General features: G+C 46.3%; 1 protein-coding gene across 1 annotated transcript; it reads right to left on the bottom strand.

Annotated features, from left to right (window-relative positions):
* Window positions 1–8,908: 8,908 nt before the first annotated feature.
* Window positions 8,909–11,088, bottom strand: LOC311149817 (general transcription factor II-I repeat domain-containing protein 2-like). Its single transcript, XM_084187042.1, has 2 exons — window positions 9,616–11,088; window positions 8,909–9,435 (listed from the first exon to the last, which is right to left on the bottom strand). Exon 1 carries the CDS (start codon window positions 11,060–11,062, stop codon window positions 9,629–9,631), a length of 1,434 nt encoding a protein of 477 aa, XP_084043168.1. The 5' UTR covers window positions 11,063–11,088; the 3' UTR covers window positions 8,909–9,435; window positions 9,616–9,628.
* Between the last annotated feature and the right edge of the window lie 1,838 nt (window positions 11,089–12,926).

Here is a 12,926-nt window from a genome sequence, read left to right as displayed (position 1 = left end):
CTGAGAGAGATAGCAAGAGAGTTCGTCTGAGACAGCACGCTCAAGTGTTTTGGAAAGAAAAGAAAGAAGGGATACCGGTCTGTAGTTTTGACGTCAGTGGAGTCGAGTGTTGGTTTCTTGAGGAGGGGAGTGATTCGGGCCATTTTGAAGTCAGAGGGGACGCAACCAGTGGTCAGGGATGAGTTGATGAGGGAACTGAGGAATGGGAGAAGGCCTCCAGAGATGGTCTGGAGAAGAGAGGAGGGGATGGGGTCAAGCGGGCAGTTTTCCCCACAGACGACAACCTTGAGCATTTCTGTTTCATGCTCTTCAAGCATTTGTCATTTGAACATTAGTGGAATGCTACATGCATCACTGGTAGCACAATGGTGGAGGAGAAGCAAGTAAGGCATTAATGAAAATGTTTGCCATTAAAAACTTGTCTGAACATGGAGTGCGTGGAGGCAGCATTATTTATTTATAGAGTGTTTTTAAGTGACTAACTGTTGATGGTGGAGCTATTTTCATACTGTTTCTATTCAGTTCTCCGTTCAAGTCGATTTTGCTACCACTTCACAGTTGTTATGCTTTTTATATTGCTTGAGAACAAATCAACTTTATCCTTGAGGCTGGTATGTTGTAGAAATAGGGAAGGTACACATGCTGGTGTATAATAATGACTGTTAGGTATTGAGTATAAAAGTATTCAATTATGGACTATATCTCTTCACAATGTCATGATTATGAAGCCTTTACAACTTACACTTTTATAGTGATTCCAGTGTTTACTTTATACTCAACATTTGAGAAATGTTATAGCAGATTTTAGTCCAAATAAAACACTTTTTAGGAGTGGGGGACTGACCTAGAAGAGACAATAGATACAGTACATGGGTCTGGCAACATGTTAACTAAAGGAAAACAGGTTTAACAAGTTTATAACATAGATAAACATAGTCCCATATTTTGCCAATGGGGGATATTAATGTGTTCATGGACAGAACTGTGTTTGGGACAAAGCATGGGAGCATGGGACAAAAAAAATAGTATTACTTCTCCTTCGATACAATGTATTTATAATTGAAAAACACTACAGCGTAATTACATTTAATTCAAAGTTAGCATTTGTACTTGTTTCTGGCATGAATCTGCTTCGATAATTCTCAGTCCTACCTTTACCAACCCTAGCTGGTACTATACCAGTACATGGCTCTATAGATGCCTCATGGGAATACCACATGAACCCCCTATTGTGCAATGTCTCCAGACCTTCCGCCTCTCTCTGGCTCATAACCTACATTCACTAGGGCAGTGGTCTAATCGATCACGGGGAGTAATTTTTTTCATCCCAGCAATTTTCTACTGTGGATAGAGGGGATAATGTGAGCTAACAGTGTGGAAACTAGCATAGAATAATTTAGTAGTCTCCCTGGCAGACCACAGGCTACATGAGATAAAGCCACCCAGCATCTCATTTTGTCTGATAGAGGCCCCCAGCCAGACTGGTCTCTCAATAGCAGGTTAACAGCTTTTTATTCCACATATCCTCGCTTCATGAGGTGTACTATACACTGATGCACATGGGGACAGTATGCTGTGTGTGTATGTGTGTGTGTGTGTTTGTGCATATATATATACTTATATGTACGCTGCTGACACCTCCCTCCCCCCACCTCTCACAAATTACAGCGTCATTAATTTAATGTATTTCATTACTGTTGTCTTCATTTAGGATTCTAGCAGGACTTTGTCATTCGTGCACACATGATTAGATAGAGGACACACGGAACCTCTGCTCAAAAGTAGTCCAACAAGTCATCACACTAGGTGTAGCTTCTAACCAAGTTATTTCAGCAGAGTCATCTACACACTGTGCAACCTCAACGCTGCATAAGGCATTGACTGTGTGAAACCATGTTATGATAAATGATAATTGTGGCTGACACTTATCGGAAAATGGTAACGTGTGTGTGTGTGTGCATGCGTGCGTGTGTGTGTGTCTATGTGTGTTTTATTGCCGGTTCTTGTCAACCTCTCTTTCACACCACCCACGTTGACCCCAAAGCTAGCCCCAAACGTACTGGTATTACTCACAGTAAATGAGTAATACCAGGAAACACATTGACAGAAATACATTGGGTTTGTCTCTGTGTGAGTGAGAGTGTTGAAAAAAGCAGCCTCCTCAACAGTTTCAGTACTTTCAGTTGCCTCTGCCCTAACAGTCTGTTTAGTTACAGATAAACAAGCTGTGCTTTTGTTTCAGGCTGTTTGCCAAGACAAAACAGAAACCTAAAAATCATTGTGTCAACTTATTGGCCTGTCATGACTTCCTCCGAAGCTGCCTCCTCTCCTTGTTCAGGCAGGCTTCGTCGTTCGTCGTCACCGGCCTTCTAGCCACTGCCACTCCTCATCTCATCATTCCATTTGTTTTGTCTTGTTTTATTGCACACCTGGTTCATATCCCCTCATCAGTACCTGTATAAGTATTCCATCTGCCCCCCATGTCTTTGTGTGTGATTGTTTATTGTGGAGGTGACGATAGCCCGGTGGAGCTTTATATATTTGTATCGCCGGGATATTCACCCGTGTGCTTTGTTTTCTCCAGTGCGCCGTTATTACCGCACTGTAGTTGTTTTACGCATTGCTGCGTACCGCTGTATTTGCCGAATAAACAATTTATTCTGTGATTTACCCCTCCTGTGCCTGACTCCGTCCAAATCACCCGCTACAGAATCACACACCCAACAGCATGGAGTCAGCAGGAGCGGGGAATATGCCTGGAGTCTTTGAGCGGGTCCGGGAGCATTCCAACATGTTAGCCAGCTTGGGCGAAGCGATGGGATCGGGTTCTCCAGGTCATCCAGCGCCTGGAGAGGAGAGGACCCGACCCTTCGGAACCAGTTGAGGGACCGGATCCAGCCACCCACATCCCAGCGCCCAGAGGTATTCACCTAACTCTACCGAGGGAGTACGACGGGACAGCGGCCCGCTGCCAGGGTTTCCTCCTGCAGCTGGACCTCTAATTTTCCACCATCAGCCTGGCTCCATCGGAGCGGGAGAAGGTGTCCGCCTTCATCTCCTGCCTCTCGAGAAAGCCCTGGAGTGGGCCAACGCGGTCTGGCGTTCGCTCGCCTCTTCCGGCCAGTCTACGATCATCCCCCCGAAGGAAGAGAGGCAGGGGATGAGGACCGCGCAAGAGTTTAGAACTCTAGCGGCTGGGTCTGGGTGGAACGAGTGGGCCCTCATCAACCACTTCCGATGCAACCTGCTTGAGGATGTCCGAAGGGAGCTAGCCTGCCGGGATACCACGTTGACTTTCAACCAACTGGTGGACATGGCCATCCGGTTGGACAACCTGCTGGCTTCGAGAGGACGTCCTGGAAGGGGCCTGCCCGTTTCACCCCCCTTCAACCCGGATCACGTTCTGATGGAGCTGGGGGGTGCTGCGATCCGGGAGAATGGAGGACGACAGATCCAGTATCACTCTTGTGGCAAGCGAGGACATTCTGCTGCACGCTGTCGTCAGAGTTCTTCTGGGTCTGGAGGCGGCAGGCAGGGCACTCTCACGGCACCCCAGGTAGCGCAAACCCACACTCGTTCAGAGCCCTCTGCTGCATACTTCACCATACACGTCACCTTCCCTGATTACATGGTAGTTCCCCAGTGTAAGGCGCTGGTCAATTCAGACACAGCTGGAAACTTTATGGACAGGTAGTTTGTTAATAGTCTATGTATTAGATTGGTTCCCCTATCCATTCCATTGCCCATCAACGCACTTGACAGTCGACCATTAGGGTCAGGTTTTGTTAGGGAGGTTACAGCACCAGTCACGATGATTACGCAAGAGACCCATAGAGAGCAAATCAACATTTATATTATTGAGTCCCCTGATTTCCCTGTTGTGTTGGGTCTTCCCTGGCTCGCACTACACGACCCCACCTTTTCATGGCCGCAGAGGGTTCTCACGGGGTGGTCGCGAGAGTGTCAGGGTAGGTGTTTAGCTGTTTCCGTTGGTACAACCAGGGTGGAAAGTCCAGACACTACCTCCACCGTGCTCATTCCCACCGAATACCTAGACTTGGCGCATGCATTTTCCAAAACGAACCCCATCGGGCGGGGGATTACGCGATAAACCTCCGGTTAGACTCTGTGCCTCCCAGGAGTCATGTATATCCCCTGTCGCAGGCTGAAACGGAGGCTATGGAGACATACAGTGGGGAGAACAAGTATTTGATACACTGCCGATTTTGCAGGTTGTCCTACTTACAAAGCATGTAGAGGTCTGTAATTTTTATCATAGGTACACTTCAACTGTGAGAGACGGAATCTAAAACAAACATCCAGAAAATCACATTGTATGATTTTTAAGTAATTAATTTGCATTTTATTGCATGACATAAGTATTTGATCACATACCAACCAGTAAGAATTCCGACGCTCACAGACCTGTTAGTTTTTCTTTAAGAACCCCTCCTGTTCTCCACTCATTACCTGTATTAACTGCACCTGTTTGAACTCGTTACCTGTATAAAAGACACCTGTCCACACACTCAATCAAACAGACTCCAACCTCTCCACAATGGCCAAGACCAGAGAGCTGTGTAAGGACATCAGGGATAAAAGTGTAGACCTGCACAAGGCTGGGATGGGCTACAGGACAATAGGCAAGCAGCTTGGTGAGAAGGCAACAACTGTTGGCGCAATTATTAGAAAATGGAAGAAGTTCAAGATGACGGTCAATCACCCTCGGTCTGGGGCTCCATGCAAGATCTCAACTCGTGGGGCATCAATGATCATGTTGAAGGTGAGGGATCAGCCCTCAACTACACGGCAGGACCTGGTCAATGACCTGAAGAGAGCTGGGACCACAGTCTCAAAGAAAACCATTAGTAACACACTACGCCGTCATGGATTAAAATCCTGCAGCGCACGCAAGGTCCCCCTGCTCAAGCCAGCGCATGTCCAGGCCCGTCTGAAGTTTGCCAATGACCATCTGGATGATCCAGAGGAGGAATGGGAGAAAGTCAAGTGGTCTGGGGACAGGACGACTGCACCGTATTGAGGGGAGGATGGATGGGGCCATGTATCACAAGATCTTGGCCAACAACCTCCTTCCCTCAGTAAGAGCATTGAAGATTGGTCGTGGCTGGGTCTTCCAGCATGACAACGACCCAAAACACTCAGCCAGGGCAACTAAGGATTGGCTCCGTAAGAAGCATCTCAAGGTCCTGGAGTTGCCTAGCCAGTCTCCAGACCTGAACCCAATAGAAAATCTTTGGAGGGAGCTGAAAGTCCGTATTGCCCAGCGACAGCCCCGAAACCTGAAGGATCTGGAGAAGGTCTGTATGGAGGAGTGGGCCAAAATCCCTGCTGCAGTGTGTGCAAACCTGGTCAAGACCTACAGGAAACGTATGATCTCTGTAATTGCAAACAAAGGTTTCTGTACCAAATATTAAGTTCTGCTTTTCTGATGTATCAAATACTTATGTCATGCAATAAAATGCAAATTAATTACTTAAAAATCATACAATGTGATTTTCTGGATTTTCTCACAGTTGAAGTGTACCTATGATAAAAATTACAGACCTCTACATGCTTTGTAAGTAGGAAAACCTGCAAAATCGGCAGTGTATCAAATACTTGTTCTACCCACTGTACGTCTCTGAGTCCCTTTACCAGGGGTTCATACGTCCCTCCACTTCGCCCACCTCGAGTTTCATTTTTGTGAAGAAGAAAGACGGAGGTCTGCGCCCTTGCATTGATTACCGTGCACTTAATCAAACTACCATTCGCTATAGTTACCCTCCACCCCTCATCTCCTCTGTTATCGAATCAATGCATGGGGAGCGCTTCTTCACGAAATTAGATCTCCGGAGTGCGTACAACCTGGTGCGTGTCCGGGAAGGGGACGAGTGGAAGACAGCATTTAGCATAACCACAGGGCATTATGAATACCTGGTGATGCCGTACGGGTTGATGAATGCTCCATCAGTCTTCTAGTCCTATGTGAACGAGGTGTTTCGGGACATGTTTGGTCACGGTGTGGTGGTCTACATCGATGACATTCTGGTGTATTCCGCTATGTGCGCCGAGCATGTGTCCCTGGTTCGCAGAGTGCTGGGCCGACTGTTGGAACATGACCTTTATGCCAAGGTAGAAAAATGTCTGTTCTTCCAATAGTCCGTCTCCTTCCTCGGATACCACATCACCACCTCAGGTGTGGAGATAGAGGGAGACCGCATTTCAGCCGTGCGTAATTGGCCGTAAAGGAGGTGCAGCGCTTTATTGGCTTTGCCAATTACTATCGGAGGTTTATCTGGGGCTTTGGCAAGGTCGCAGCTCCCATCACCTCTCTGTTGAAGGGTGGGCTGTCCCGTCTCCACTGGTCTACTGAGGCTGACAGGGCTTTCAGTAACCTGAGGGCTCTGTTCACCTCAGCCCCGGTACTGGCCCATCCTGATCCATCATTGCCGTTCGTAGTGGAGGTGGATGTGTCTGAGGTAAGGATAGGCGCCGTCCTATCCCAACGCTCGGGCACGCCACCCAAGCTCCGCCCCTGTGCCTTCTTCTCTAAGAAGCTCAGCCCGGCGGAGCAGAACTATGACGTTGATGATCGGGAGCTGTTGGATGTTGTCAGAGCCCTGACCGCATGGAGGCACTGGCTCGAGGGGGTGAAACACCCTTTCCTCGTCTGGACTGACCACTGTAACCTGGAGTACATCCGGGCAGCGAGGAGCCTTGTTCTTCTTTCGGTTTGATTTCACGCTGTCCTACATACCAGGCACAAAGAACGTGAAGGCAGACGCACTGTCACGGCTGTACAAAACCGAGGAGAGGCCCATAGACAACACCCCCATACTCCCGGCCTCCTGCATTGTGGCGACTGTAGTGTGGGCGGTGGACGCGTACATAGAGCGGGCATTACGCACAGAGCCATCTCCACCTCAATGCCCAGCTGGGCTGCGGTACGTGCCGTCTCTTGTCCATGATCGTCTTATCTATTGGGAACACACGTTCCCCTCCTCTGGTCACCCAGGTATCGGCCGTACAGTGCGCTGCCTGACCGGGAAGTACTGGTGACCTACCTTCGATAAGGACGTGAGGGTGTATGTCTCCTCCTGCTCGGAGTGCGCCCAGAGTAAGGCACCCAGGCACCTTCCAGTGGGTAAGTTACATCCCTTACCAGTTCCACAATGGCCATGGTCCCACTTATCAATTGACTTCCTAACTGATCTTCCCCTTTCTCAGGGTAACACCACCATCCTGGTCGTTGTGGGCCACTTTTCTAAAGCCTGCCGCCTCCTTCCTCTGCCCGGTCTCCCCACGGCCCTGCAAACTGCGGAAGCCCTGTTTACTCATGTCTTCCGGCACTACGGGGTGCCAGAGGACATAGTGTCTGACTGGGGTCCCCAGTTTACGAACAGGGTCTGGAAGGCGCTCATGGAACGTCTGGGGTTCTCGGTCAACCTGACATCTGGGTTTCACCCCGAATGTAATGGGCAGGTGGAACGGGTGAATCAGGATGTGGGTAGGTTCCTGGCACCGTGGCATCAGAGCCAGACCGAAGCTCCTGCGGTGGACGACTGGTTTCGGTACGCGGAGGAGACGTCACTGGCCTTCTAGCCACTGCCGCTCCTCATCTCATCATTCCATTTGTTTTGTCTTGTTTTTTCACACACCTGGTTCATATCCCCTCATCGGTACCTGTATAAGTATTCCCTCTGCCCCCCAGGTCTTTGTGTGTGATTGTTTATTGTGGAGGTGACGATAGCTCGGTGGAGCATTATATAGTTGTATTGCCAGGATTTTCACCCTTGTGCTTTGTTTTCTCCAGTGCGCCGTTAAACCGTACTGTAGATGCACTGACCAACTGGCATCCAGGACCTCTATACCAGGCGGTGTCAGAGGAACGCCCTAAAAATTGTCAAAGACTCCAGCCACCCTAGTCATGGCCTGTTCTCTCTGCTACCACACGGCAAGCGGTGCCAGAGCGCCAAGTCTAGGTCCAAGAGGCTTCTAAACAGCTTCTACCCCCAAGCCATAAGACTCCTCAACATCTAATCAAATGGCTACCCACACTATTTGCATTGCCCCCCCCCCCACCCCCCTTTTACGCTGCTGCTACTCTCTGTTTATTATCTATGCATAGTCACTTTAATAACTCTAGCTACATGAACATATTACCTCAATTACCTTGACTAACCGATGCCCCCGCACATGGACTCAGTACCAGTACCCCCTGTATATAGCCTTGCTATTGTAATGCTTTTATTATAAAGGTGCATTTTTATGGTGAAAATTATCTTCCCCAAACTTGAAACTCACGCGCTGCTTATGTATGCTAGTTAGGCCCTACACCCCTTTTAAAGCGGATTCATGTGCTTAATTTTAAGAAGTTATTTGGCCACTTTAGTTTTGATACAAACCTTATCAAAACATATAGGCCTATGGGCTAGGCTACATGAGGTATGCGACTATGATTAGAAAACGTTTTTTAAAAGGCTTTGTTTCTTGCGTTAAGGTGGGCATCATTCACAAGTGATAATATATCATTCACAAGTGATAGGCTAATATTGTCACCCATCAGACTATTCTTGATTTCATCTTGTCTTTACATATACTAAATAAAATATGTGTGAAATTCATTTTGATTTAGAATGGACCATTATCATGCACCTGTCTTGAAACAGGGGGAAAAATACATGTCATCTCTGCACTTAAATAGCAAATGGAGGACGCTTTTCCTGTGGTTCATTTTCATGCCAGCCAGGTAGGCTATACTCCTGTTGTAAAGATAAGCAACGTGCTTAATATTTGCTTAATGTCATGAAAGTTGAGAAATAAATATAATAGACCCAGCCTATAGAAAGCTGATGGGATGCTCCTCTTTTTAATAGAGTCTATCACTTCTCACGCAATTGTTTAGCCCAGGGGTCCCCAAACTTTTTCCTGTGAGGGCCACATAACTTTTCCCTTCTCTGATGGGGGGCCGGTGTCAGTTTGTAACAGAAAAAGTGTGACGATCGTAGGGGAGCTTAAAACATTTATTGTTTTCCAGAAAGCCACACATAACCAAATAACCCTTTCCAGGTTCTTTACAGAAAAAAAGTCAGGAAACAAATAATAACACTATTAATGAAATAAATAATAACTAAATAACCCTCTCTGAGTTCTTCACAGAAAAAACAGGAAATAAATAACACTATTTATGAAATAAATAATAACTAAATAACTCTCTCTGGGTTCTTCATAGAAAAAAAAGCCATGGAACATTAACTTTCTGTTGTGCCATGCACAATCTTAACAGATAAAAGTTCAGCTCAGTTGTCAGAGCAGAATCTCTCTGACACATATGAGCAGTCTCTTAAAGTTCTTGTGTTCCTTCCTTATAATCCTTTTGTAGGTTCCAGTAGGCTTGTAGACACCGCTGTTTGCAGCTCTCTCTCATCAACTTCCCTGTGAAAACCACAAAGGAAGCAGGTTGAGAAACTGAACTAAGTGATACAGCACCTACACAGCACAATACATTTCACTACCAGTATGGTTGTAAAGATGGATTTTATCCCAGTAGATTTTATTATGATTATATTTGTTTATGCTCAGAATGACTCATTCAAGTCAGAAAAGTGAGCTTACCTATGTATGTTCATCAGTGTGAACTGTGGGCCTGCATCTGGCTGGTGAGAAGTTGAATATCAGGTTCCATTCTAGTTACAGCCAGTCTCAAGCACTGATGCAAATGTTCATCTGTCAATCTTGATCTCATCGGAGTTTTCAGCAGTTTCATGCGAGAAAAGGTTTTCTCGCAGATATACGTGCTGCCAAAAACTGTGGACATTTTCATTGCGTGTTTTTTGATGTTTGGATATGTGTCGTTTGGGAGGGCGGCATAGAAGTCAATGAGACTGTTGGGCTTGAATGCGTCTTTCAGAACATCACAGTTCTGTAACTCAGCCAACTCAAACTGATATGAAGGCTGGGCTTCATCAATGTCGGCAACAAAGGGGTTCTGAAAAAGACGGATTTCTTTTGCATGAACATGTAGTTCACTGAATCGCACACCGAACTCCGCCTTCAGCATTTCCAGTGCTTCCACGCACTTTTCAGCTGGGAACGGGACCGCTGGGTTCTCTGTCGACAGGTTTTGGGTAGCAGGAAGATGGACGAAGTTGCGCTTTTTCACTTGTTCCAAAAGCAGCGCTAATTTCACCTCAAATGCTTTTATGTGTGAATACATGTCGCAAATGAGTTTCCCCTCGCCTTGTAGCTGCAAGTTAAGGCTGTTAAGTATTTCTGTCACGTCTGTTAAAAATGCGAGGTGCCATTTCCATTCTGGGTCGATCAGCTCTGGGACCGTTTTGTCTTTTAAATGAAGAAATGCGTTAATTTCGGGTAGCAGCTCGTAAAAACGCCTCAAAACTCTGCCCCGGCTCAGCCATCGGACCTCTGTGTAGTACAGCACATCTCCGTGCGTAGACTCCAGTTCAGACAGGAATTCTTGGAACTGCCTGTGTTTAAGTCCCTTTGCTCTGATGAAGTTTATGCACGACACCACAACCTTCATTACAGAATCCCACGTCAACACTTTGCAGCACAGTGCTTGCTGGTGAATTAGGCAGTGGACTCGTAGCGGGGCGGTGAGACCCCTTTTTTCCAACTCCCGGTTCATGCGTCCTATTAGACCGCGAGTTTCGCCCACCATGCTAGGAGCCCCGTCAGTCGTGATGCTAGCTAGCTTTGACCAGTCCAGGTCCAACTTCTCCATGGTTTGGCACACTTTGTCAAAAATATCCTCTCCCGTTGTAGTCCCTTTGAGACTTTGGAGGGCTGCCAGCTCCTCGCATATCTCAAAGTTTGCGCTAACTCCACGAATAAAAATGAGCAGTTGCGCTGTGTCTTGCACGTCCGTGCTCTCATCCAGTGCTAATGAAAAAAAGTCAAATTCTTTCGTCTTCTGCTGCAGCTGGGCATATACATTACTCCCGATTTCTTCAACGCGTCTGGTGATTGTACTCGCCGACAGACTTACGGCATTAAATGCATCTTTCTTCTCGGGACACACCTCCTCCGCGACAGCATCCATACATTTCTTAACAAACTCTCCGTCAGTGAAAGGCTTACTGCTGCTTGCTATCAGTTTAGCAACCCGAAAGCTGGCCCGAACGGATGCCTGGTTCAGCTGAGCTTGGCGTACAAATGTATTCTGCTGAGATAGTAGTCCACTTTTTAGCTTTGAGAGTTTGTCTGCTCGTATTTGGCCTTGCAAGCTATCGTACTTGTCTTTGTGACGGGATTCATAGTGTCGGCGAAGATTGTATTCTTTGAATACCGCCACCGTCTCTTGACAGATGAGACAAACAGCCTTTTCTTTGCATTGAACAAAAACATAATCGTTTGTCCACTGCAGGTTAAATACCCTGCATTCTGAATCAATTTTTCTCTTACCTAACCTTTTCGCCATTATTCCGTTCTCTCTTTGACAGGGCCGGGCCTAGGATTTTTTTTCTGGAGGCCAAATAGGAAAAAAATCCGATAGCGTCTCTGGTATTGTTCAGAGGGCCGGGCCAAATGTGCTGACGGGCCGTATCCGGCCCGCGGGCCGTAGTTTGGTGACCACTGGTTTAGCCTATAGAAATGTTGCGCAACATGAGCTCATGGGCTCTCAAGAAGTGTTTGATTAGATTTTCCATTACATTTGCATTGATGTCATAGTGATTCACGGGACAATAGAGTGCTGAGTACGAGGCAGTTAGCAAGTTTGGTAGGCTACTAATGACCATCAGCAGAATCAGAGATTGGAGAAGCCTAATTACCGTGACTAAATGGTCACATGAAATTTGACTGCCTTCATGACTCGTGACCGCCGGTGTGGCGGTAATAAGGTCATCGCAACAGCCCTAGCCATGGCATATAGTCAGTATTATATTAACAACATTACGTTTTTGTCATAAACATAAAAATTATCCAAACCACAAGCTAGAAAGAGCATATTTTCATTTCACTGGTAGATTCAGGTTTCGACTTCCTATGTATTTGTCTGCTCATCGTGAACCACAAAGTCCGGCATTCATAGCAAATGCAGATACCGCCCTGCTAGGTAGATGGGGCGTGCCCACAAACTTTGAACGAAAAACACACAGTAATCCCAGAATTTCTCTGGTTAGTTGGTTCTCAGCTGGCTAGCCATCTTTCTGCCAATTAAGTGACGCTAGCTAACAGCAAGCTGATAATATTGAAATGTCCATGTTAGGTGTGCTAAGCTAGCCAGTGTAATAGAGATCAATACAATTAGTGGGGTGGTTAAATTGTGTATTGTTGTGTATTTTGTTGTAGGTGGTACAGGATCTGATTCCACCCACATGTGCTTCCAACCCCTAGCTCTGCACAAGGTGAAGGTAAATTGGCAAAAATGTTTACAAGCTGACAGCTAAGATTTAATTTACAGTAAGCATGGCATAAACATGAATTGGGTAGTGTTTGTGTTTGTGTTTCAAGGGGTTAGAGGTAGCCTGAGGACTACTGTAATCAATTTAGTCTGCCCCATTTCTCTTTTACCTTTACTCTTTGTAAAACACAGGTTAGTTGAAGTCCTTCCACAGTGCCCTGCTAAAAAATACTCCAAAGCGCCTGCAGTTTGGGTACACAAGCATGAGGGAGCGGACACACCTTGCGGTTATGGAGCACAACAAGATTGTGGGACAGAAACTAGCAATGGACACTTTATTTTTATTTATTTTTATTTTTATTTAACCTTTATTTAACCAGGTAAGCCAGTTGAGAACAAGTTCTCATTTACAACTGCGACCTAGCCAAGATAAAGCACAGCAGTGCGATAAAAACAACAACACAGAGTTAAATATGGGGTAAAACAAAACATAAAGTCAAAAATACAACAGAAAATATATATACAGTGTGTGCAAATGTAGCAAGTTATGGAGGTAAGACAA

The sequence above is a fragment of the Coregonus lavaretus genome (assembly GCF_964263955.1).
Source record: "Coregonus lavaretus genome assembly, chromosome: 22".
Lineage (NCBI taxonomy): Eukaryota > Metazoa > Chordata > Actinopteri > Salmoniformes > Salmonidae > Coregonus > Coregonus lavaretus.
The sequence above is the reverse complement of the archived record's forward strand: the minus strand, read 5'-3'. Positions and strand labels throughout refer to the sequence as shown.

Excerpts from the sequence above, each read along its gene's own strand:
- LOC311149817 (XM_084187042.1), bottom strand. The coding sequence starts at position 11,062 with ATGGATGCTGTCGCGGAGGAGGTGTGTCCCGAGAAGAAAGATGCATTT.